This window comes from Salarias fasciatus, chromosome 16 (genome assembly GCF_902148845.1).
Source record: "Salarias fasciatus chromosome 16, fSalaFa1.1, whole genome shotgun sequence".
Lineage (NCBI taxonomy): Eukaryota > Metazoa > Chordata > Actinopteri > Blenniiformes > Blenniidae > Salarias > Salarias fasciatus.
In genome coordinates, this window is record NC_043760.1 from 8,184,257 (window position 1) to 8,211,802 (window position 27,546).

Consider the following 27,546-nt stretch of genomic DNA (forward strand, 5'->3'; position numbering starts at 1 on the left):
CACACATCTCCAGTGACTCTACATGATGTCCACTTGATTAACTATTTTTTTTTCGCAGACTGAACTCCCCCTGGAAGTCGTTGAATTAAGAAATGTCAAGTCTAATATCAAGTCTCTTCATATTAGACAATTTAATTGAGGCATCATTGACAAAAATAAGAAAATAAAAGAGAGTTGGTCTGGAATTGTCCAATTGACCTTTGGCGAAGCGGTTTCTGTTGCTAGCTGTTACGAGTCGTCGCAGCTGACTACATGCTTACGATGGCAGCTGTCAGAGTGGAAACCATATTGCAACAGGCGCTGGACAACTGTTGGAGCCAGCATGAATTTATTTCATTGAGGAGCCTTCAGCAAGGTCGGCGTTACGCAACGGAGGGCTCTGTGCATAAATTTAATTTGGATGTGGTTTAGAAAAAGCTGAAAACTTAGAGGCACGGATCTTCATTTCCCAAAAGAAGAAGCAGTAGCTTCTTCTAATGTCAATTGATCAACTAGTTTGCCTGTGGTTAGCCAGCTAGCTTAGCTGATTAGCTCGTGATGGTGATACGAGTGGCAGTAGCTAACGTCGCTGTTAAGCTTGGTGGCCAACTTGAGGAAGCTCATAGCTGCTAGCATCATGTGATTGATTTTTACGCCGTCCCAATCAGCTTTTCCAGGCCGTTGCTAGCTGAACGCTATTTGTCCACTGGTGTTTGAGAACAGCCAAAGATCAACTGTGGTTTCTCTACAGCCAGAACGACCATGAGGTACCCTAACCTGAGTACGGGCATCGAACCACATAAGGGGGACTCGGCTCTGGAGTATTTTTATTTTGGAACCGCATGATTCATGATTGATTGACAATAAGCGACTCAACATAGCGTAGAGTGGATAACAAAGCAACACGGGAAGACAGTGTGTCCATAGGAAAAACATTTTATTGAAAAACATTTTCAGTTTGTAACAGACTGGTGGAATGTGTGTCATTTATCCTCACTTTAGTTTTAAGTTTCTGCAGGTTCAAACCATCTTTCACAGCCTGGCCATCTCATACTGCGAGGAAAAGGGGGGGGGAGGAGGGCTGACGGCGCCCCCGCTAACCGGGACATGACTGAACAGAACCGGGGAGATGAACAAACAATGTAAATATAATACTGTCTCACTTACAAACTGGGCTGGAGTCAAATCATCAACAGAACCAAAAAAGAAAGGAAAAAAAAAAAAAAGAAAGAAACTAATTCAATAAATATTTATGGTACACACTTATGGCACAAATATGCAGCAGTCGGTTTGGCAACTTTTCTTTTCTTTTTTAAACCAAATTACCATGAAAACAGTGCAAAAGGGGAGGGAGGGAGGGTGTAGGGAGGACACGGGCTTTCCATCGAGCGCTAGCTAAAATACATAGCAAAAAATTCAAATTTTATACAAAACATCTTGCTTTAAGAGTTTATAAAAAAATGTTTTTATTGGGTTCTGGTCAATATGTACATAAGCTATTTACCAAAAAAGTATTATGCTCTGTTTTACTGAAGTGTATCTCCATTTTTTCTGCTCTTTTTTTTTTTCATTGACTTTCCTAAAAAGGTGAATAAGGCTATTGTAACAACCCAGGATCCATATACAATACAAACATTAATGTATTTACAGTTTTCTTACCTACAGAAGTACGGTGCAAAATTACTGAGTCAAGTGACCAAGGGCTGACCATACGAGCAAGGCATTTTACAGTCGCCTGAGGTGCTTCTCCTAGCCCGTGTTGCTAAGACTCTCGCAGCATGGCGACGCCATTTCAGAGCAGGTCAGAGGGAACCTGCTCGACGTTGGGAGAGCGTTAGTCGGGTGGCAGCTAAGAAAAGGACGCCAGATTCAAAGAAACTAATAAGATTGTCATATTCTGCCGCAGACAGACAGCAACTCAACAGCCATTTCTGTGTGTGGGTGTCTTTTTATACCTGTGCAGGTGTGTAAGATACTTTTTTTTTTTTCTTCACAGTTTACCTTTGTACTACGGCACACAGTCGGAACAGAAAAGGGTTTCAGAAAAATACTACAAATAATAGAGAAGAGAAGCTAACAGCAGGCTTGTGTGACGTACTTTGTTAGTCTTGTGTCGTTGGTTTGTTTGTTGTTACATCTTTCAGTGGTTAAGAACACTTTCTCCTTTTTTTTTTTCTCAGAATCGATTAAAAAAATAAATAAGAATTGCATATTTGCAGATTTTGTAGCCTCTCAGAGGCACAAACCTCAGATCATACAAGGCTTGGCTTTTCGGTGAAATTTGATGTTCTTTGTGAACGGATGAGTGTGTGGACGATGGGGCTGAGAGATGCTCGGGAACAAGGCTTCAATCCCTATTAGGATCCTCAAGCCAAAGATAATAATGAAGGTGAAGTCACATGCTCACACACGCACACACACACACACACATACACTCGCACACACACACGGAGAACATGAACGTATGCACTGGATGTTCATGGGAAATATCCTTTGGGAGATGCTACACTGAGTGTGGGAGACACAGCTACTCTGCCCTTGTGTACACCAATGTGAGCTATTTTGGGTCAGATAACTGGCGTCCCCTCGGGGGGTGGGGGGTGGTCGGGGCCCGGGCCGCCCTCCCCACGGTCCTCCTTCCCAGGACTGAGCCTTTGTGAACACGACAGGGGACTCAGCAAGGTGGACAGATATGGAATAATCAAAAACCTAGATTGCATAATGTGCACTTATACCATAATATATTAACATTACTTCTTCTTCTTCTTCTTCTTCTTCTTCTTCTTCTTCTCCATACCGCTTGACAACACCTGTGCTCTATGTGTCTAGCATAAATAAATTCTGCTTTTTTTGTCATCTTTCATCATCCTTTTTTTTTTAAATGTACATCTATCCAGATAAAAAAAAAAAAAAAGTAAATTAAAAACTCACAATATAGAAATGCTAATGGGAACGGGGGAAACAGTGACGATGTGAGAAGATGTCCCTGTGCTTTTTCAGAAAAACAGAGTAGGAGAGCACCAGTCACGTTGATTTTGGGCCCTTTGGCCATCCTTGATCATCACTGGACCCCTCAGGGTCAACCATTGACTGTATAAGAAGATAAAAGTAAAGCCAAACGGTGTTGACTGCCCCCTGGAGGCTGGGTGTAGTATAGGTCCAAAGCTCCACCTCCTGAGAGAATAATCGTCAAGTCTTTCCTAAAGAATGGTGTCTGTCGTTTGAGAGGTTTCTTTGTTTGCTCGGTTTGGTTTTAATTAGCCAAGAGTGCGACGCAATGTCACGACACGATCCATGAGTTAGCTGAATTCTTATCTGGAATATTTTGGCTCTCACTTCCATCGAGACGCACCTTTTTATACAGTCAATGGAGTAAACATTGCAGTACCTAGAGCTGTTTCAGCCAGCTACGCTAACTTCAACTAGATCTCGGGCCTCTTCTTCACCTGATGAAAACGGCAGTAAGGCGAACTGGGTTTCTTATTGCCCCCCTCCCCACTCCCACCCCAATGCTTTCCCCCCAACGTAAAAAGCCCTCAGAGGCGAGCCCTCGCTACGAAATCTAACGGGACACAGCTGCTCTCCCATCTCTCTCTCTATCTGCCTGTTTGTGGACCACTGTGAAGAGCGGAGGTAGCCCAAAAAGAACAAGAGGTTAAAAGTGCTGTACTAAGTCATGTGAAGGTCCTCCACTCTTTCCAGAAGCCACCCGACAGACCCTCGAACCCCCGCGCTGACGGAGGGGAGAAGGCTGTTCAAGCTCCTGCCACTCCTCGCCACTGTTGGGTCGCCGCATATGACAGTAAAGGAAACCGCTATTTGCACCTGAACTACACCAGGATATGAAGACAAACAGAAAAAAAACTTTTTAAGAAAGAAAGAAGGCGGGAATCTACTTTTCTCCTTAAAACCTTCAAGTAACATCTGAAAGAGGTGATGGGGAATGAGGAAAAATGGTGTGATCCACACATAAACCCAAAGAGTTCACATTGACGGTGCGTCTGTGCGCGTGGGTGAATGTGTGAGATGGTGAGCATGTCGGGTGGCAGGGTGAACGGGTGATCTCCACCAGTCACTCTTGTGGAAAAGTCCCGGAGAGGACCAGTGCGAGAAAAGTCTCGACTTTTCCTCCTCCAACCGGCTGCTGAATCCACCGAGTCTCTCTGGCCAGTGAGCCTCAACGAGGAAGGGCGGCCATCGTGTCAGTTCATGGTCAACTCGCCTCCTGGTTGTTTTTGTCTCTTTTTTCCTCTCTTTTCCCAAGTAGTAACAGGAACTTCCTGTTTCTCCTCCAGCCGCCCGGAAACCTTCATGTCTATACATCCGTCCGTCCATCCAAAAGGAAAACAAAACACGCTGTGCATCGATCTAACTTCCTCTATGCTATTTCTCTCCCACAATGATGGCCACGGTGTAGAAAATCATCGAGCCACGCTGGGGGGAGGGAAGAGGCCGTCCTCTCCACAGAGCAGCAACAGCAGCAGCGACCTTTTCTCCGACCCTTCACTCGTCCTGCCCCAAACCTGGGCAACGAGGTATCAGCGAGGCTTCCAGAAAGTAACAAAAAACAATCACAAAACATCAGAGGAGAGGAGGAGGAGGAGGAGGAGTGGACAGAGTGAGAGACAGAGAGAGAAAGAGCGAGAGTTTCCCTTTGCGGGTGAGTCGGCAGCGTCTGCCGAAACTCTGCTCATGTGAAGTTCTGAGTTCCTGCTTTCCGAAGCTTCCCCTCAGACTTTGTAGTAGATGTTGGCCGGGCTCTGAGGCGGCATCTCCTGCACTATGTAGACCGGATGTCCGTAGTCGCCGCTGACCTTCTCGTAGTGCGGGCAGAAGACGCTGTCAGCAGTCCTGAGCGGGATGATGATGTCGCTAGGTTCCGAGCCGTTATTGTTCCCGCCGCCGCCGCTCCGCTTCGGCGTGGCCAGGGTGCTCAGAGACAGCGTGGCCGCGTGCTGCGGCGAGTGCTTGCGATGCCGCCGCCGGTACTTCAGCAGCAGCAGGACCAGCATGATGATGATGATGATGAAGATGACGCTGCCCGAGGCGATGCCCACGAAGATGGCCACTTCGGAGCCGATGACGCTGGACGACTTGCCACCGTTTCCGTTGTTGTCGTTGCTTTCTCTGGACGCTGAATCTGGAAGGACGGAGGAAACGACGGTGAGAGGAATAAACGCAGAAGAGGAACCATCATCCAGCAAGGTCCTGGTGGAGGGGCTCAAGAACTGGTCTTCCCCTACACACACAGCGAGCATGGGAAGTAGAACTGATGGACCTGAATTCACTGACCGTCATGCTGTCAGGGATTTGCTTGCCATACAGTAAATGATTTGAGACTATGAGGGGCCGTTGAGGTTTGTCGAGTCCATGAGGAGCTCTGAAAGAGGGGCGCACTTCTGGATCAAAGTGTCCCTGCTTCAGCACACTCCACTGAAGTGGCTGTCTGCAGACGGGTATCGAGAACATGGAGGACTGTGGCTCTGTGGCACCAGCAGCTCCTCTCTCTGTGGGGTTTCTGACAGGAAGTCCGCCGACATGTTTCTCCAGTCTTTAGTCACAGGTTGACTCTAGACGGAAGTGAAAACAAAGGATGGTTCTAAACTCATGTGAGGTTTGTAGCTCTGTCCCTACCTGTCAGATTCCACAGAAAAGATGCAGAGAAAATCAGATCAGGTCAGTGTCTGGGAGAGAAGTCCGTCTCCAGAAGGTCATGTTTGATCGAGACTATTCAAATTCAGCTGGTGGAGACTGCGACCTTGAAATGAGGGGCGAGCTCGGCCTGACAGCGGATCCACTACAATGGCCGGAGAGATACAGGCCGGCAGCACTTAGATAAATTACATTTTGAAAGACATAAAAGAGTAACTTCATTTTATAACCAGCCGTTCTCGACTTGGGGAAAAAATACCAAAGAAATATTTGATGTCATGAAGAGGCATCAATTATGAAAGCTGAGCTCTGGCTCGCAGGACGGACTCTCTGGTCCACATCCAACATTACTGAAGTGCGGGGAGGGATTACTGTCACCCCCCCACCTCAGCCGCCTACCCCTCCACCCGTCCCGGGGGCCTGAGCAGTGCTGCCATGGCGGTGCAGGGAGTGTGGGGGGCGTGGATGGAGGATGGCAGGCGGCCCGCGGCGAGGACCCTTCCCTTGTCTTACAAGGGGATTACGCCGCCTCAGACGCTCTGCCCACAGCACTCTGGCGCCCATATGCTCTCGCTAGCGGCCGGGATGGAGGGATGAGACACGGGGAACAATGATGGGAGGATGAGAGGATGCCCAGCGAGCGCAGAGAGATGCTGAGGTGAGCAGATAGCGGTGCCAGCCCGGATTTAACGACATGACACACCTGCACCTGCGAGCCGCGATTCAGTGGGAAGACAGAAAAAAAAAGAAAGAAAAAAAAAAAAAAACAGGCAACGCCCCACTACAAGGCGGGACACAGACGGAGGGCTGAGCGCTGTTTATGTAGGTCAGCTTGTTTTTGTTCGCAGGCCCTTCCTGTTTCTCTCTCTTTTCATCCCCTTTCGCTGCGGAAATTGCCGGTCCCCGATTTTCTTCTGCAGAGATGCTTAACTGCAGTTTAATGGCAGAGATAAGGGCGGCCCGCGACGTGCCGCCGCGTCTTAATCTCAGTTGTGATTCGCTGCAGAAACAAGTGTGCGTCTGAGCTCGGAGCGGGTCGTTAAAAAAGATGGCAGACTGCGATCAGATCATTTTCCTCAAAATGTCACTTAAGCAGCAGGTTAAGTCCTTGAGGGGCCGGAGATGCCTATCAGCTTTATGGGCAACATTCAATTATTCGCTGACCTTTCTTTCCTTGACACACGCGCATGCCCACACACACACACATACACACACAGTGTTGGGATAAAGCGGCGACTTGTTGCCGCTTTAAGTCGTAAAACGCCGTTGTTTCTCACCTGGTTTCTCCAGCACGTCGTTGGGGTTGTAGGCGTCTTTGCCGTCTGAATGCTTGGGAGGGTAGGGGACTCTGGTGGGGTTGTCTTTGGGTGAAATAGGATCAGAGGGATCTGGAAAACACAAATTAGAAGCAAACATGTTTACAGGAGGTCATCCCGGCTTGATTGTGTTGCAGTGACCTTCATGGCAAAAACTTGGTTTCAATCTGAGTCCCAGCTGCTTTCGTTTCAGTTTAAACGTTCAGCTACCAGGACAATAAAAGAGAGCATTTGAACTGAAACGCTAACAATAGCCATCTGTCAGCGTCAGCACTAAAACAATCAGCAGGCACCATGCTATGATCAAGATAAACAAGAGAGTTTAAGAACAGTAACGTATTAGGTGAGGTTAAGTAACAGGTACTGTACATTCAACATTTAAAGAAACAGCACCAAAAGTATGTATTAAAATGTGTTTTTGAGGTTTTACAGTGGATTAAACAAGTAACATGTAGTTAAAGGGTGAATTGGAAGTATATATAGTGTAAGTGGTACTGTATAAAATATATATGGGATATAATAAGTTTTTTCTTAATGTTTTCCTTAATATAATCTTAACAAGTTTAATGTGTGAAAACAAAGACGAATGTTTCCTGGTGCAAAATACAGAGAAATAGCCTCCTTTTCATAGTGTTGCTTTGATGCCAACACTGCAGCTTCTACATCCTCTTTTATCGTTTGGTCTTATTTTTCTTGAAAAATCCAACATTTTCACTTTGCAAGATCATCCCAACGACCGGACCAGACCGAACCGGACTGGACCAGACTCTTTGGCAAGGCAGTTGTGGCCCATGAGTGTTAAGATTGACACTGCTGGAACTCAATGTCATATAACAATGGCTGTTTGGTAGAACATGCCGTAATGTACATAACAGGTGTGCGAAGTGTACATTAGGTATCATGGAGTAATAAAGTGTACAGTATATGTAATGTATAAATGTCCTTTTGTTTAATATATAGCACAGAACACCTGCACTGTGGTGCATAAAATGAGCAGCATTAGAGAAAATTGCAGACGACAGTGAATCAGTATAGACACAACACACTGTATTGAGTGGTACAAAAAGTAGAACATTACTTGGTGCTGTCTTTTTTACAGTGTGCGGGTCAGTTTAGAGTATATTTGTTTATATTTCCATTGAATGGGTGTCATGACAGAGGTAATCATGTGAAAAACCAACAAAATTCCACTGTAAACTAACAGTCTCACCTCAGAGACAAGCTTCACTCGAAATACACAATCTTCTGTGAGATTGTTTGACCTCCTCCATCCCTAATCAATATAATCACACTTGGCTTTAATGCTAGCACAGAGCGATCGATAGTCCGTGTACATACGAGACCAGACATACAAAGACAGACTTATCCATTTAACTCTCATCGATTCCTATAAAACGATCCTCCTCCAGGAGCAGAAATCCTTCTGAAGGGAAGTTAAAGCATCATACGCGGCAGTTTTTCCACCAGCATGACAAAACCGATATTCAAGAGCCGATAATCAAGCAGGAAGACAAGCTAACCCCAAGCTAACACATCCTGACATAGGAGCAAGGCGACCCTGGACCAGCTGATTGGAGAACTCATCTGCAGAACATCTGCTGGTCTAATCACCAGGATCCTCATTCCAGAGCCCGCTCACCGGAGCTGCATGCTATTCTACATTTCTTTTAATCAGTCAGCTGATTGGAACTCCTCAAGAAGCTGGAGCTATCACACACGAGCAAAGCCAATCTCCAGGCCTGGCCGGCACCTGTTCTTTTAAATCCCCTGACCTTCGGAGCCGGGCCTGATGGGAAGACCGACCTGAGTGAAATTACCCATCCAGTGGCGGCTGGAGCCACGGACGCTAAAACAGCCATGACGACAACCAAGTCTAGAGTCTGTGTGCTGGAAAGGGTTAATGTGTGAGGCTTCTAAAGCTGAAAACACTCTCAGGACGTGTGTGCGTGCGTGTGTGCGTGTGCCTGTGTGTGGCACACACTGGTGATACATCATGAGAATTAGGTGTTTGTGTGCATTTAAACTAAATTTGCATGTGTAGAAAGCTTTCAGGAGCAGATGCTGCCTCTGCACTTGTGCATGCAAGCAGACACAATCGTGTGTGTGTGTGTGTGTGTGTGCGCGCATTGGGTTCGTGGTAGATTACACTTCCTGCCCGTGGCGGCCCCAGGTGTCATGGAGACGATGGAGCTGTTCGCCGCTCAGCCTCCTGTGACCTTATTAGGACATTTCCACAGTCTCACACCATCTTTTTTTCCCTGCTCCTGTGCGGCTCCGCACCGCGGCCGCCTCGGCTCACGCCCGCGGGCGCGCTCCAGCGTAATTCAATACTCACTTTGTCCCACTTTCATGATTATCTTCATGGACTTGGTCTTGCACACGCCCCCCTCCTGGTTGTCGATGCCCTCCATGGTGCCGTTGGACGTGGCTGCGGTGGAGAAGACAGAGAAAGAGGGATGAGCATCTGGGTTCGGTCGGGGAGAAGCTGCGCCGCATATATCCTTTAAGCCTATCGCAGAAAAACAGCCAGCTCCCAAAGACAACAGCGGCCGAGGAAGGATGTGACTCATCCTTCGACTTTAATCAAATCACATCGCGCCCGTTCATCACCTCCGCCGCTGCTCTCCGCCCGAGTATTCCTCGTCCCCAAAGTCAATTAGGCTGAGTAATTGTGACTGTAATATCTCTAACTGTGCTGATGGGCCTCATGAAGGAGGCCGTTTAAAGGAGGACTGAGACAAAGGCAGCCGCCGTCTGACGGCGGGTTGACGGCTTCACCTGTGAGCTGCGGCTCCAGCCGGACCATCGTCCAGCCCGTCCTCACTGACCCGTCCTGAGGCTCACCTCAGGAACACAAAGCCTCTGAAGTCTTGGAAATATTCCCAGCAGCATCAAGAGCAGATACTCTTGGAGATATGTTTGACTTGGCATCCTGACTGTTGTTTTTCACATTTTTGTGTTTAAGCTATAAATATTGCAGTGAAGAAGTGTGTGGCTCTCAGACGTGTAACATCCATTAAATCAACCTCTCACAACCACAACATGCTTCCACCCCAATTCACTGATTTCAAAGTACAACACAATTTTGCCTGAGACATTTAAATATCAATCATTTCTGTTGGATACGAGTTTTTAATATACTATCCTTCAATTATTTTACTTGACTGATAATTCTGTAGTTTTATCTTCATCCAAAAATCCAAACAGCATGTGTTTGCAATCAGTCTTACTTTATTCAGACCTTCAGACACTTCAGGACTGATTTATCACAGAACTTTTGAAAACATGTGGTTAACTAATATTGTGCAGTGTTAAGTTAAAAAGTGTTTCATGCTCTGAAACCGTGACCTGAGTAAGTCTGAAATGTAACGCAACCAAAACCGGGAGGCACTAACGTCTGTATGGGGATGAAAAGAGGAGTTTGGAGGGAGAGGCAGTGAAAAGAGGGAGGTGATGGATCCCTCCACGGATCAACGGACCTTAAAGGATCTAAAAACAGCAGCTACGTATCAGAGGGAGGAGCCTGAGCGCTGTTTATGGGCCAGCAGCAGACGCGGCGAGGCTGGGAGGGAAACAGTCCTGGATGTTCTTCCTCTGGAAGAAAAGCATCTTCATTCATTCTATTAACAGATCTGATGGAGATGGAGCTGCAGTCTGCTGGGAGGCCATTAGCCTCCACGCCGTGCCCTCTTTTATCTCTGCTGCCTCCAGAGGATGACACTAGAACTGCAGCTGACAGGAGTCAGAGAGGAGGAGGAGGAGGAGGAGGGGTTTAACCAGGGCTTGTGGTCTATCAGGTCACTAACACAGAGGCTAACGAGCTGCCGGCGCTTAGCGGCTTGGCCTCCCGCCAACGCTCGGTGGCCCGCATTCCCTCCCTCCCTCCTCCTCCCCCCTTTGATAACATCCCATCATCCACTGCGCCCCCTCCCTCGATTCTCTTACACCAACTGCCCTGGAATTGAAAAGGCAGGTACTCTGACAAGATTGAAAGGGCTTTAAAAAAATGATGCTGCCCTCCCTCCTCTCCTCTTTTCGCCTCCTCCCTGTTGTGTTTTTCTCTCCGTTCTCTCCCTCGCGTTCTCCTCCCTCCTCGCTCCCAATCATCCTGATCCCAGTCCCCTCGCTTCAATAAGACGGTGATGCGAGTGGACACAAAGAGCATGTTAACGAGAGCTCCCTCCTCTTCCTCCTCCTCCTCCTCCTCCTCCTCATCACTCCCCTCCTCCTTCACGTCTCCTTCTCACGCTGACCTATGGCTTTCCAGTGGAGCCCGAAAAGCACATTACAGACAAAGCTCCTTAAAGGCTTTTGCTCCTGTACGTATGTGTATGTGTGTGTGTGCGTGCCTGTGTGTGTGTGTGTGTGTGTGTGTGTGTGTTTTGTTCTGACATGCAGGATGCTGTGAACACCATTGTCCAGGCGCCGGGACATGTTCACGCTCCGCAGGTTAAAGTTCAACCATCTAGCATTTATTCATCATCTGCCTGTTGTGTTTGGATGTGTGTGTGTGTGTGTGTGTGTGTTTAGGTGTCGTCTGCCTGTTGTACTGGCGCTCCTGTCACCTCCCTTCCTCCTTCCCTTTGCCCTATATAAGCAGTTAACACATCAGCACCCGTCTCAGCTGAAGATCAAATTAAATAAACCCGGTCCTCCTCTGTGCCAAGCCTCCAAAAACAAATTGTTTTTTGATTTAAACTTGGCAGCCGCATTTCCCTGACATTTCAAAAATACCAGGGAGAAGAGCTTCAATGTGGAGCGGTGTAAAACTTTAAAACGCTCCCTCCCCTTTAAATGCAGAGTAAAGCGGCAGAGCCGTGCCAGGCTGCAGTCCGCGCAGGCCTGACTGGGATTTAAACAGAATGTGCTGCTGAATGGGCTAAAGATGCCTGAATGACTGGGCCCTCCTCCGCCCGGTCACACACGGCCGGGGTGTGGGGGTGGTGGTGGTGGTGGTGGTGGGGGCTGGGGGGGGGGCTGGCTGACAAGACTAGCTGGCTAGAGTTAACCAGCTAATCCGTAATTCCTCCGCTCGGTGGAGGGGGGGGGGCGGGACAGACCTGGGATCTACAAGAACTTCATGAATGGGTTTACAGCGGCTGCTGGCTTCACAGCCGCTGCGTCGGAGGACATCGGGGTTTTCAGTGTCTTGCTCAAGGACACTTTCAGACTGGGTGAGGCGGGGAGTCAGACCTGCAACACTGTGAGAGGAAGATGTTCCGCTCTACCACAGGTGATGAAGAAACTGACATCAGCTTGTGACAGCTTCCCGTGTACAGTCAGCATGACGCTGAGGCTGGTGTCAAATTACAAGCACAACAGGTAGAACCCGGGGAGTGTCACAGGAATATCCAGAATATACAGATGAATGGCTTTTTTATTTTTATTATTTTTTATTTTTTACATATTTAATTTGAAGAACAATGGATTACACGAGTGTGTGTGGAGTTATCTTTAATTCTGTAGCAACATTCAGGCACTGAAAGGCAGACTGAAATAATCTCTACAACAAAGACTCTTCAAATGGAGTGAGAAACAAAGTAAATACGCAAACAAACAGAGCTTCAAGCACACACGGGTCTCAAACAACTGCTGCAGGTGTGTCCAGCGGCTACACTGCAAACACACCAACGACTCCCGACAACCCCCAAACGGACACACACCTCGGTGTGAGTCACACACTCTGTGACTCAAAAACACCGTGAATGGTACAGATCGAGTCGTACACATCGTGAAAGATACAGGCTGTTCAGGCGACGTCTGGAGGCCTCACATTATATTTGCCTGAGCTTTAAAACAATTACACAGCCTGCAAGGGAACAAATATTACACTGTTAAGTCAAAACAGAAGAAAAACTGAACAAGAAAGGATATATCACTTCATCTGTAGGGATCTGACTGTGACCTGTGAGTCCTGTTTCCACCAGAGTGTCAATCAGACAACTAAATATCAGAATGAAGCCGGACGCTGTCAGACGCACCCAGTCCCACCAACATACAGAAATAAGAACTATCACAGCTAATACCAGATTTTTGTTCTGGAGCATCTCTGTCGTTCTATAAAGGACAATTTTGAAAGCAGAACTGATTGAAGCTGCCAAATTCCCTGGGTGTAATTAATACACAATGCACCGCCGAAAGACAAAGCTGGAGCCCAGCGAAGGCAGGCGGAGAGAGAGGAGGCCTTTCAGACAGATGGAGGGATGGATGGGAGAGGAGAGGAAAGAGTCTGCTGCCCAATGAAAGGGAGAGACGGACGGACCAACGTGACGAGACGACGGTGGCCATGATCTAAACGTCTGGGGTAATTGCGGTCCGTGGCCGTGGCAGGCAGGAGGGCGGCGGGGCCGCTTTTTGCCCGTCACGGCCGTGTGCCCTAATCGGCCCCGACAGGAGGCGCCTTGGCTCATTCCCGGGACCCCGGTGGCCCTCAGAAAAGAGGCCAGGGCAGCGCAGGGTCACCGGCCACTCAATAACCGCCAATCACAACAGAGCACACACAAACACACCCATATCCCCGGCCCATCATTTGAATCCACTCGGGTTCATGGTATGTGTTTAACATTCAATTAGCGCGGCGATGAGAGGTGCTCGAATTCAGCCTCGGCGGCTGATATTTCCCACACAGACACACATTAGCATTAGCAGCTGATTAATGCTGCCTCCCATTTTCATAATGTGATCGTAATGCCACCACCAATCAAAGCCAGCCTCGCTCGGGGACATTTCCAATCAGACAAATCACAGCGGAAAAAACTCCAGAAGCGCATTTGAAGTGAATGTCAGAGTGAACGAGAGGACTTTTCCTCCCTCGGAACGCACGCTGGATTAGCGGAAGGTGACGGAACTGTTTTCTGTTGTGACTGAAGCAAAAGGTGATTAAAGCCTTGATGAAATTTCCCCCCCCAGCATGTGTGCCGTGACTGCAGATGCAGCCTTCGTCCTTCTGCTGCCCTCTTTAGCTCATCTCCCTCGCTCTCCGCCCCGCTCTGTTTTCCTCTCTGTCTGTTTAGCTCTCTTTCTTCCCTCCCTCCCTGCCTCCCTCCCTCGTTAGGTCTCTTTCGTCACTCTTTCTGCCCCCTATCCCTCCTTATTCATCTCTCTCCCTCTCTCTCTCTCTCTCTCTCTCTCTCTCTCTGTCGCTCCCCTCCTCTTTAGCTCATGCAATCATCTAGCTCACTAGGTTCTCGGCTGCGGGCCACGCTGCCGCAAACGATCACGTCAGACTCATCTGCTCCCAACTGGAGCAGCATTGTGCACCGCTACTTTCAAATAATAACAAAAAAAAAAAAAAAAAAGAAAAAGGAGGGGAAAAAAGCTACGTGCGGAAGCGAGTCGTAGAAACGCATGATGAGAAACGAGAAGCAGATCGGACATGGCAGCGCTGACGCACGTTCACACACAGATCCTTCAGCTCATCAGAGCCACAAACACATCTGACTGGCTGTCAGTCTACCGCAGCACAGTGCAGCCTCAGTGTGTGTGTGTATATATATGACACCATGGTGGTGCTTGGATGGGGGGGGGGGGGGGGGGGTTGAACATACCCATCTAATCTAGGTCTAGCCTTGGCACGATACTCCACACAAGGCAGCGCTAATCCAATTGGTGGAGACTCCCGATCCGCAGCATTGATGTGAGGGCCGCGGCGATTGTGAGAAGAAATGGAGGATTAAACGGCCGGTTAATTAATTACGTATCGAGTGCTCACTCCAAAAGACTAATGAAATCCTGGTGCTGAACTTTTCTGAGGCGGCGCACTTCAGACAGAGCTTGGGCAGAACGGGGGGGGGGGGGGGGAATGGAGCGGAACATGAAACATGTATGTGATTCTGATGTAAATCAATACAAGCCCATCTCGTGTCTGTGACATTAATGGAATCTATCATGAAGCACATTGCTGACTGTGTGTGATGTGCTCTGAGTGCCGTTTACATGTTCTCCCTCCTGCAGTCAGTCACGGCGGCGTGCCTGTGTGACGGTCTTTCATCCCTGTGATGGACCGACTCCCAATCCCTGGACAAGAGCAGGGATGAATGGATGGATGGATGGATGGATGGCTGGATGGATGGATGGATGAAGCTTTTGACGCTACAGTGTCTTGATCTTCCATGGTATTTGGCAATAGTTTCTTTGTATTTTTTATTGTCTTCCTAACTGAGCAGTTGGGCTTTGACTATAACATCATTTCACGCCGTACTGAATGCCGGGACAACACGTCCCCACGTTTTCAGATATAGCACTTGTTCTGAAAGCCTCCATAAACCCGTTGGAACTCCACCTGACCTTGTTTGCAGGAATGATTGTCAGGCCAGTCAGGAAACTCTTATCCTATCTGTCTGTCTCAATGTATACTGTATGAGCTACAGAAGACTTTACATTAAATAATCATGCAACAAATGCATCTGGGGACCGGTGACATTCAATTACATTCATAGTGATAAATAATAAAGTGAAGAGGTATGTTTCCTCTTCCCAGTGAAGAATGGGGAGCTTTTTATTTTACCTTATATATTTCATCAGTGGAGGAACTTGCAAGAAGTGCAAAATTGGATTTCCAATCTCTTATTTTTTGCAAAGGGAATTGGCCCTAACCCACTGCCGACTTGTCGACGTTGCAGAAGTGGAATAATGTGGAGGAATACAAGGAGGACTGTTGATGACAGGCTGCAGCTGTGTGTGCAGAGAACGACTCCAGGCTGCAGATCCAGCCTGCTTATCCGCCGTACCCGTTCACCTGCCTCTGCAAAACCCCTCCGTGGATCAACACCTGCACTTTCTCCACAAATTCCAGCGGAGCTTCTTGTTTCAAAACCGCCATGAAGCCATGTGGCTTAGCGGGAGGAGCAGAGGAGAGCTGGGTTCAGTAAACATCAGCACTGAATCATCAATAATTAAGGGCAGCGTTTGGGGTGGAGGGGGGCCGAGGAGGCGAGGGGGAAAGGAGAGGGGGGGGCTTCTGCGCCACTTCAGTGAGAAGCCTTTGTAGTCCCTGAACACACAGACCACATCTGAAGCTCTGATCAGCCTGCGCAGACCAGGCTGTTTCAAGAAAACAAAGCTCAAGACGGTGAGCAAAGGACGGCAAACACGTCACCTGCAACACCGCAGAGGTACCTGTTCGACTCGAACGCAGCAAGACGAGCTCCGACATTCAAATAACCTGCAGCTACGAGCCATTAGCGGCGCAGCAGCTGCTGCTTCCTGTTTGCTTTTAGATGAGTTGAGTAGGTGTCCTGCTGTGAGAACCAAATTTACATGTCCGCGAGTCAACTGTTGTGCGAAGCAGGACTTACGACGGGACTGGCCGTTACCTGCTTCATTTGATTTGCAAAAATCCACCTTTGTCCAGTGCAACAAGACAGTTTGGACTGGAGTCCAAATTTCCGGCTCGTCTTTGATCCTCTCATCGCTCCGGTTTCCTCCCGTTTCCCCCTCACTCAGTCAGAAATATGGCCTTCCCCTCCTGTGACAGCTCACAGATGGCTGTGACGGAGCCTCGCAGATGGTCCGATCTGCGGCACACTCCCCCCCCATCAGCGCCACGCAGATGGTTCAGTCCACCTCCCGTGTTTCAAACCGGGGGGCCGTCTCCAAACCCCCCCCCCCACTCCATCAGAGCTTCCTCCCGGGCCGGTGCCAGCACCTCACAGGCGATCGGCAAAATAAAGTTGTGACACCTGCGCCGCCAGTACGGTTAAGTAATCACTTCCTCCCCAGCAGGGTGATTCTAAATCCTACGAGGAGACTCACGTGCTCGGTATTATCAACCCAACAAGGTTACCTAAGAGTGTTGACGTGTGAAGGATTTGAGCTGAACACCTTCAGTCAAACTGAGGATTTTCAAATCAAACTAGTTCTGCTGCTGCTGGACTCCAGCAGGTACTCACAGATGATGTAGTAGTCTCTCCCCCGGAGGAACTCCAGCCCCCACAGGTTGGGGCTGAACTCCTGGAACTTCAGGGTGAACTTCACGTCCTGGTCGGGCTTGACGCAGTTGAGCAGCGGCGTGTCGGCCTTGGTGATGATGCAGCTCTCCAGCTGCTCCTTGGGCACCATGTACACCTTGTAAAACTCCACGCCGTCGCCCACCCCGCCGTCCACCCGGGGGCACACAATGTCCAGCTTATCCCCGATCTGGGGGTACAGTACCACTCCTTGGCCCTGCACGAATCTGAAGGAGGGGGGAAAAGAGGGGGGGATCAGTTAGTCACAGAAAAACAGATGAGAGTCGTTTTGTTTCAGGGTTTTTACCATCGAACGTCTCGGAAAAGAGGAAGCTGCTGTAATTATTGATGGAGTAATTACTGATCGTGCCCATTAATTTTAAATGACGAAAGATGATGGCGGAACGAGTGTGTGTGTGTGTGTGTGTGAGTGTGGTGTGACCTCCATATCTGAAGATAAAATCACCCTGCTTCTCTGCGGTGTCGCGGCAGCAATGAAAAGAGCGAATAATTATCTAGATAAATGAGAGAAAGGAGGCGCAGTAGCTGGGAAAACGAGGGGAACGGCGGAACGGCGTCAGCATACAAAACACAAAATGAAAAAATAAAAACCCCAATAAAAGCTTGACGAGGCAATTCCACAACAACGAGACGGACGGACGGCTGCGGAAACACACGCGTCGGCAGGAAGCCTGGAGGGCTCGGTTCTGCCGCTGTACTTGAAATTTCCCTAAAGTGAACTAATGCTGCTGTTTAGTGAGACGACGCTGCAGCACGGCGTGATCGCTGGCGGTGGACGCCGTGACACCGCCGCCTGGAAACAGGCTCACTGGCAGCAGGACGAGCGGACGGAGGCGAGGAGAACGGCGAACTGGAGACGTGCAGACGGCTGCCGGTGGACTGGAACCGGACGTGAACGTTCATTTGGGGGATTTAAATTCAGTTTATTCCATCTGTAATTTCATGAATGAGGTGGAAACAGCCATTTGTGACATCAGAAAGTTTTTAAATTTAAACTTTTGAAAAAGCAGCTTCCCAGGATTGAGAACTCAATCAGCAAACTGAGACCATTTGAAAAATAATGCACCGAAATGTATTACTGGCACATTTAAGGAGGCTGAAATCACACTTCACTTGACCAGGACTACATGCGCCATATGTAATTTGACACCAGTCTCAGTCAAGGGTACAACATTTTTTTTAATAAACAGGCTTCATGTTTCACAGAAGGTGCAAATGAGCCAAAACTGGCTAATTTTTTTAAACACCCAAACACAACCCAGAGCTGAGTTATGAGAGGTGTGTGAGGAAGAGAAACACACTGCAGGACGGAATCAGCAGGGACGAGCGGCCAGGCTCCCACCCATAACTCACCGAGAGAGCTGAATGAAGAGGACAGGCTGCAGGAAGTAATGTGTTGATATATATTACAAATACTACAAACACAGTGTGTGTGTGTGTGTGTGTGTGTGTGTGTGTGTGTGTGTGTGTGTGTGGTGGGTGTGTTCACTGTCACACTTCTTCTCCTTCTTCTATCTGTCACACACTCAATCCCACTAATTCAGACATGGACTTCATTTCTCCGCTCTCCAACAGAGGGCATCCGGTGAAAACTGAACACACACACACACACACACACACACACACACACACACACACACACACACACACACAGCTAAGTAGGCCGAGCGAGTATTTTTCCTGCCGCCCCGGGGACACACTCAGCGGTGGTACAGTGTGTCCGGTGACGGACACACAGAGGGGAAGGGGAGGCATCTCTGAGCATCGCAGTGCCATCTGGCCTCATCTTCTCATCAGAGTGTGTGTGTGCGTGTGTGTGTGTGAGAGAGTGTGTGTCTGTGACAGAGAGCGAGAGAGAGTTGAGTGTCAGGAGAAGTGGAGCACATATATATATAGAGAGAAAGAGAGGCAGGGTCGTCCGAAAAGCCTGGAAGGCTTCACTTCAACACAAACACACGTGTGTGTGTGTGTGTGTGTGTGTGTGTGTGTGTGTGTGTGTGTGTGTGTGTGTGTGTGTGTGTGTGTGTGTGTATGTGTATTAACCCCGTGTGTGTTTTTGTAAGCGCTCATTCATGAGTGCATGCAGGCATGTGTGTTTATACAGAGGTGAAAGCATGCATGCATGTGCTGATTGTAAACGTATGCAGAGCTGCAGCCTCTTCCTCCAGCATGGAAACACTGATGACAGGCTCAGATCATGAGATCGGCGGATCGTCTGATCATTAAATCATCGGATCATCTGATCATCAGGTCCTCCGTTTCAGGTCACACTGCGCTGTGTCCATCGTCACACTTACAGTAAAAAAATTAACGAAATCAGTCATTATAGATACATATCATCAATGTTCAGGATAAAATCAAGAATAAATTCCACAGTGGGAATATTTTTGGCTTTTTTTGTCCTTGTTTTGATGTCACCTGCCGTTAAGGATAACATGAGGCTGAAGGAAACCTGAGTTTCAGTATTTTGCCGACGTTTTTCGGCCCTAGCAACAAATGGACTCATCAGGAAATGCCTGATGGGAAACAAAGAGAAGACAGTTCGTGAATGTAAACTTTAGAGTAACAGGAGAGCTGCTGTCTCACTGGAGCAATAACAGCGAGAGAAACACAGACGGCGACTGCATCGACCAATGAGTGAAAGTAGAGCATTAAAACGGCTCAATGTGCCCCCTGTAGGCCGGGGCAGCAAACATCACCTCCGTTCTGCTGGGGTCAAGTGTATCTGAATGAATCCTGAGAGCATTTTGGACTGATTGATTAGTTGACTGATCTATTCTGACATCCTGGGGGTCAAACCTTCACTCAAAGTCAGAGTCAGTCCAACACAGAGAGTATTTCTCCTCCAGCTGAAACAAAGAAGTCTTCACTACATTGATTCCCGAGTTTAAAGAACCTTTTCCCTCCTTTTCTTCAGGCCGATCCGTCATCAATACGCTGCTTTATTCACATCGACGTGCGGCAAACACGACATGACCTGAGAAGGCTGACATTAAAAACAGCTTCATCATGCAGAAAACTGGTAGCGGCGGCAGTGTGTGTGTGTGTGTGTGTGTGGGGGGGGGGTCAGGAAGTAGAATATTAATTCAGTCATGATAAAACCTTTGCACGTGCTCAGTGGGATAAAAAAAAACCTGGTACGTTTGACATGAAATCGTCAGTTTGAGCCGTTCTTTCCTCTGAACCTCACAAACGGAACTCGGATTAAACTTTTGGTCATGAAATCAATTTTTGGGACTTTTTTTTTTTAAGCTGTTTCTACATGTGAGTGACCAACGAGCACGGCGGCATCTGTTTCCCTTTTCTGCCCCCTCACTGTGTGTTTGCACCGATATTGTGTGTGTGTGTGTGTGTGTGTGTGTGTGTGTGTGTGTGTGTGTGTGTGTGTGTGTGTGTGTGTGTGTGTGTGTGTGTGTGTGTGTGTGTGTGAGAGAGAGAGAGGGCTTATGGGGCAAAAGGGAGCAAAAGGAGGACGACGTCGAGCAGCATAAACCAGACAGAGGACTTCATCACGTGTTTTTCTTCCTCTACAGACTTTCTGTTTGAACTGGTTGTGCCCCCCCCCCACCCCCCCACCCCCGGCTGTAATGCCCCCTCCCTCGGCCCTTGGTGGTCCGGATCACCCGGCCTCCTCGTCCTCCAGCTCCCTCCACTCCTCATCCAGTAATCCGGGCCTTCGGGGTCCCGGCGGGCCGAGACGTAATTACCCCGCCGGCCCCCGGGGACCCCGACGCTGTCTTCTCTCTCGTCTCCCGCTCTGGTTTCTTCCTTTTTTTTTTTTTTTTTTTTTTGAATCATCAAAACAGAGAACAAACGGACCTCCTCTTCCTCCCGATGAGGATTCAAACCTGGGAACCCCCGGTCCGACTCTGGAACCACTTCTCCACCGTAACCGAAAAAGAAGAAGAGAAGAAGAAGAAGAGGAGGAGGAGGGGGCATCGTTCTCTATCAACCTGCAGCTCTCCCTCCTCCTCCCCCCCCCCCCCACTCACAAAAGGACCCACGGAGGTGCCCCCATTGCTGCCCGGTCACAAAGGGCCCGTGGGGGGAGAGGTGGGGTGGGGTGGGGTGTGTGCGTGTGTGCGTGTGTGTGTGTGTGTGTGTGTGTGTGTGTGTGTGTGGGGGGGGGGGGGTTCTGTGTAATCTCTTAATGAACTGCGGTGGAGGAGAGCAGCGCTCCTTTTACATAAACCATGTAAAGCAGGCCTCGCTTTGTTTCTCCCTCCCAACTACAAAATGGATTACCAGACGAAGGAGGTGTGTGTGTGTGTGTGTGTGTGTGTGTGTGTGTGTGTGTGTGCATGGAAGACGGGAGGAGGGTCACTCTTTTTTGTTTTTTGTTTTTTTTTAGGAAGCTCATGCATAAGGGCAGTAAAGCAGCAAAGAACACAACAATGAGGTTTAATCGACACAGCCGTCAGCCCGTGGAGGGATTTCAACTACAAGACACACACACACACACACACACACACACTCACACAGAGCTGTTTCTTCACCCCCCCCCCCACCCCCCCACCCCCCCTCCCAGCCTGCACAAACACACAAAGGCATCAGACCGGCCCCGAGCCTCCACATTTCCAACGTTCAGTCTTTTTTCTTTCAATGGTCAAAAACAAACTGAAACAGAGACGAAGAGGAGGAGTGGGCAGGAGACGGGAGACGGGGGGACGAGGAGACGGCAGACTTTAGGACGACTGGTTGTGCTCTACGTATTGCTGACCTGCTCTGGAACGAGGGTCAACAGAGCCGAGCTGACAGAGCAAGTCCTCCATGAGGGAACAAAACAAAGCAAATCAATCAGAAGGAGACGTGAAGTGAGGCTGTTGAGGACCGGACCTCGGTCCAGGGGCAGACAGAGTGTGAACTGCAGCCGGGAACGCCTCGGCGGGCCGCCGCACGCCGTACCGCCTTCTGAACGCTTCGCCCGGACCGGCAGAGCCGAGCGGGAACGGTAACTCTGCAGGAATGCGGCGGTGTGGCGGCCCGAGGCCTCGACCCACTGCGAGAGCCGGACGGACGCACTCCGACTCGTTTTCTCTCTTTCCTCCAAATAAAAAAACCAGTCGTAACGACTGGAGAGGAGCTGACCGAGGAGACGAGCTGCGAGCCGGGACACGGCGTGCTGCAACCGGACGACCTCGTCCCGTTTTGATCGCAGCAGCCTCGGAAAACCACACAGCAAAAACAAGCAGGCACCACTTAGAACCTGGTGGCCCAACTGACATGGAAGAGCGAGTGGAGCTGAAACAACCTGACAGACTGTTCAACTTCACCTTCATATCAGGGATCCCAACACGACGGAAGGTTTAAGCATTCTTAGCTTGAACTGGTTCAAAATTGAAATGACTTTTTAAATGACCTATAAGTGACTCTATCCAGAGGACACTTTATTGATTGTCTTAATTCCTCATTTTAATTTAATTACTGTTCTTACTGTTTACTGTTTTATTGCACTGTCTTGTTTTTATTGCATGTGCTTTAATCTTTTATCCGGCTTTAACTTGCTGTTCGGACGTCTCCGTCTGTCCCACGCCTAAATGGTTTCCATGACAGATTGATTCAAATATTGATTATTTATTGATGTTTTGCTATTGACTGATGTACGCATGAATGTAAAAAAATGCATTGGGCAATTAATTGCCCCCGTGGGGTAAATAGAGCTGTCTGGACTGAACTGGCAGCTAAAACCAACAAACTTTAGTTTGTATGGCATAAATATTTCACTTGCTGCTCACAATACTGTTGACGAACTTATATTCTCAGAGGGAATCTGTTTAGACACAATAACTGGGTCAAGTTCAACTTCATATTTCAAATAAAGTCAGTTTCCATTTTGGATTTTTTTCCAGAATGCGATAAATTACTTCACATTCTGCTCTTTTCACAGAACAAATGGCACCAGAAGTATTAATACAAGTCACTACAGGCAAGACTGACCTGTGACACAAACTCTACCTGAATTCTACCAGTCAGAAATACAACTGCGATGGGGTCAGTGGATGGAAACGTTCATATTTTAACTTGGAACCTGCGTTTCGGTGCGTCAGGCCTGGATGCAGATGGCTGTGGCAGTCAAGAGGTTGGAGAGGCCCAGCAGGCAGAAAAACACACACGCACGCACACACACACACACACACACACGGATAGACCAAGCGGACCTTGTGCGCCGTGGAGACGCGCTAACGTCCGTCCACAGCAGTTCAAACTGGAAGAGCTGCAACAATAGACACCTGTTAGACAATCCAACGTCTCCACACACACACACACACACACACACACACACACACACACACACACACACACACACACACACACACACTATCCCTATCTCTCTCTCTCTCACATACACACACACTTGGAGCTGCATTGGAGCCTCAAGCTGAATTATTGACAGGAACTGGGAGTCTGGCCGTGACCAAACGGCCACAAAAGAAGGCGCCTGTGACCGAATGAGCAGAGGAGGAGAAAGACACCTTCTCCTAAAGCTGATGAATAAAAAAAGAAGAAGAAAACACTTTAAGCGCCTTTTTAGCTTTCCTTTCTGTCCTGGAGGAGTATTTACAGGGGTCACGATGATGTCAGGCTGTGAGGACAAATGCAGGGAGATGAGATTTAACCCAGAATGAGGCCTAAGCGATCAGGACATCGGAAACCATTATGAATAATCACTGATAATAGAAACGGGACTTTTACGCATCGAGCTCAGACACCACGGCTCGGGATATCTGAACTTGTTATCTCTGCTACCACAAATCCAGCAGAAATACCCACAAAAAATTGTCCCTTGTTGTTGAATTGCTGTTGCCTTGACCCGCAGCGGAGCGTCGCAGGCCGCCGCAGCGGCCGGGAGTCTCTGCTTGAGCCGCCGGGACGCTCCGGCGGCTCCAGCAGAGACTCCCGGCCGCTCCGCCGGAGCCTCCCGCCTCTCCATCCTCCTCATTAATATCACTGTCTCCTTAAACAGAGGAGGTAAAAACAGCAGCAGTACCTGTGTGCCGACTCATGCCGAAAAAAAACCTTGTGGACCTGTTACAGACAAATCTACGTATACGCTGCCATATGGGGGGTACTACTTTCTCTCTCTCTCTATTAATTTATTCATTTACCCAAAACAACGCATATATTCTAAAAATGAGCCAGGCAGCACGAGGTATAAATGTAGAAAAACACCACAAAGTCAAAAAAAGGCTCGTGGCACAGGTTTTTGCGCACTGCTGAGTGCCGCGCGGGCCTCTCCGTCCACTCACACTGCGCGCAAAGTGTTTTCCCCAATGGAGAGGCGGCAGCTTCAACCACGAGCTGCTCCACGACGAGCTGCTCTTTCTCGGCCCGTGTCTGTGACTGATGGCTTCGCCTCCTTACTTCTTCATCCAGACAAAAGTAATAATAAAAAAAAATGGAATAGCGGGAGTGAGGACGCAACGCGCCAAGCGGTGATTTGGGAATTTTACGCATTATTATAAGGCAACATTTTCATATGGAATGAAGAGGTTCTAGGTAGGACTGGCTACAAAATATGGAATAATCAGAGATGTGAAATGTGCACATTGCTGTGAGAGCTTTGTGAGTGCGGGTATTTCACGCGCTGCGGTGTGGGCGGCGAGCCGCGTCGACAGTGCTCGGTTTTTCCAGTCTGGCTTTAAAACCGTCTTCACCCGGGAGTGCGTTCTTGCAGGCGGTGTGGTGGGGTGTGAGTGTGCGTGCGCGCCCGCGCGTGTGTGTGTGTGTGAGTGTGTGCTCAGCAATCAGCGGCGGCTCGCGCTCTACTCACTTGGTGTTTGTTGTGTTCCAGTAGATGGACTCCAGGATGAGCGCCCGGCACAAGTCCACTTTGAAGGCAATAAACAAAACTCCGAAATAATATCTCCACATCGAGTCCCCCATGGTTCCGTGTCGGGTGCACAATCCGTGTCAAAATGAACCAAAAGTGTGAGTCCTCATACACACGCACACACACAAACAAAAATAATAATTAGAAGACAAAAAAATCACAAAAGAAAGGAAGAAGCCCAGCGCTCCAGAAATGCTCTTCACAGTATATCCCGATCCGGAGGGGACGCGCGCAGAGCCCCGCTCAGAGCATCTCCAGCGGACAGAGCTGCTCCAAAAGCCAAAGGCGCACGGCGGCAGTTCATTCAGCGGACTGAGCCCTGATATTCTCCCTTTCAGCACTTCAAGCCTCTGCAATACATCCCTCGCAGAGGCGCGGAGAACAAGTGGCGGCTTCGCGGTGCGCCGGGCGGCAGATGGAAATCAATACAAGTAATAATAATCCCTCTGCGTTATAGTCCAGCAATCCAAAGCAGCAGAGAAGAGGCGAGGCGAGGAGAGGAGAGGAGAGCGGCTGAACTGTGAGAAATCCCCGCGCGCCTTCAGCTGGTGCTGGTGGAGGTGATGGTGAGCGACAAACTGTGGGTGACAGCAGCAGCAGAATGAGCGGGGCCAAACAATGAGGTCGGATGGTCAAAATGAAGAAAATGAGCAAATGTGACAATGAGACAAATCAAAGGAGCTGGAATGGAAGTTCTCATACTATATAAAAAGGGTCCACAATCCTCCAAAAGAAGAAGACGAAGAAAAAAAAAAAAAGAACCATGAAAGAACCAAAAAAAAAAATGAAAAAGAAGTGTCTGCGGCTCAGGTCCTCGTCAGACTCCGTCCTCCCCGCAGACTCACGCACCGCACGGAGGCTGCTGGTGCCTCAGCGGCTGCTCCGAAACCTGGATGGAAAGTAACTGCGACGGGATTGAGACTGGGAATATTTGGTGAGCGGCTCCCGCTCAGGCTCCGCCCACCGCCGCCGCTGATTGGCCAGCGGGAGGCGAGCTGTCAATCAGGCGGAGGAGAAATTCCAGCTCAATTCTACTTTATCCAGCGTTCAGCTGCGCGGACCGGGCCGTGACCCGGGTTCACGGCGTGTTTGGACACTGCCATCTCTAATAAATAAATAAAAATATCAATATATGTTAAATCTGGCGCGCGCGAGTAGATAATGACACTTTAAGGTGAGCGCGTGTAATTAGCTCCGTGTGTAATTTATTCGTTTTTATTCGGAATTAACAAACATCAGGATGAATAAAGGTGAATCTTAAAGAGGCCAACCCCCCCTCGAAGTGTAATCATGTAGAAAACAACGGTGGTGCTCCATAGAGGAGGGAACACACACACTCAGACACACACACACAGCACTGCGCCACACAATGCACTTCAAGTTCATTCACAAGCCAAGAGCGCCCACTAGCGGACAATCTGGAGCAGAAATTCACAGAACTTCACACAATCACAAAGAATTCAGTTTTAATAAACATCTACAAGAGGGGGGTTGAGTAAATTCAACAATAATGACTTAATGATGTTAAACTTCCACAGAATCACGCAGAATTTGAGTATTTATAGAGGAAAACCAGACTAAACACTGAATGTTTGGACCTAGTCTGGAACCTAAACTTCTTTTTTAATGTGACATTATTTCATTTCACTTTCAAAAGATGAACAAATCTGCCGACAGAACATTAAACTCCAGTCTTCTCCTCATCCTGAAACCTTCTCATCCTGGAGAGACGTTTACAATCAAACCAACTGCTCTGAAGCCGTGAAAGCTCCTTGACCTTCAGCACGAAGATAAACCTGCTCGTTACCTCTCAGATGTACTGTAATTCATTGAGCCTGGACTAAATGGAAGAACGCGCTTGTTTGTCCGTTTGCACTGGATCCAAATCTCCCATGGAAGGCGTCAGTAAAGGCAGTTTGTTCAGCTCAGCTGACAAAATATTGGAAGTGTTTTGATGAAGAGTCGCGCTCATCGGCAGTGATGGATGAGCGGAGCAGACATGAGGGGAGATGTTGGAGCAGCTGCGGACTTATCAGCAACTTCATTTCCACAGAAACACACACCGTTTAGCAAACAGCCTCTAATTGAATGAGCTCACACGCTCACACACCCCTCCGTTACCTCCAGATGTGTGAGCGTGTGAAGTCTTGACACCTTGTGCGCGGGTTTGTTGATTGCGCGTGAGGCTGAGGAGACAGCGGCCTCTGGACCGAGAGCAGTCCGCTCCGCGCGCCTCCTGACCGGGCACAGGCGGCGCGCGGCCCCGCCGGCTGGGTGTTTATTAGGCTGGATCAGGACGGCAATCAGCTTCGACAAGGATTTCAGTTTCCCTTTCTGGAAAAAGTGCTTGATTTTTTTTTCTTTTTTTTTTTTTTTTTTTGCATTCACCTGAACATGTGAAAAAAAGCGCAATAACGGGAGACCATAAAATGTAGAATATTTGGGAAAACAGAAAAAATATTTCAAGTTCTGACCTATTTCTGTCAAGATTATTTACCTAAATGCCAAAGTTCTTATAATAAAGTCACAACTTTGACCGTTTTCTCAGAATCCTGACAACAACGTTGGAAATCTGTGCGTAAAGCCGGATTTCTGGCTTTTTTCTGAAAATTTTGGGAATTAAATGTGAATTGTAACTTTTTTTCAGAATTCAGGTTTTTAATTTTATGGAATTTAATTTTCTTAGCATGTAAATGTGATCACAGTGAGAATTTATTTTTCATTATTTGAGATGTGCCCAAACCGTACAAAGATTATTATCATTTGAAGGTTTTCCAAAAACTGCTACTTTGTCCCTCTC

The 27,546-nt window shown here is 48.5% G+C and overlaps 1 protein-coding gene across 1 annotated transcript; it reads right to left on the minus strand.

Moving 5' to 3' along the window:
- Positions 1-1,445: 1,445 nt before the first annotated feature.
- Positions 1,446-25,632, minus strand: efnb2a (ephrin-B2a). The gene is made up of 5 exons (XM_030111317.1): positions 24,687-25,632; positions 16,838-17,121; positions 9,283-9,375; positions 6,909-7,019; positions 1,446-5,119 (listed from the first exon to the last, which is right to left on the minus strand). Exons 1-5 carry the CDS (start codon positions 24,797-24,799, stop codon positions 4,710-4,712), a joined length of 1,011 nt encoding a protein of 336 aa, XP_029967177.1. The 5' UTR covers positions 24,800-25,632; the 3' UTR covers positions 1,446-4,709.
- Positions 25,633-27,546: the final 1,914 nt, after the last annotated feature.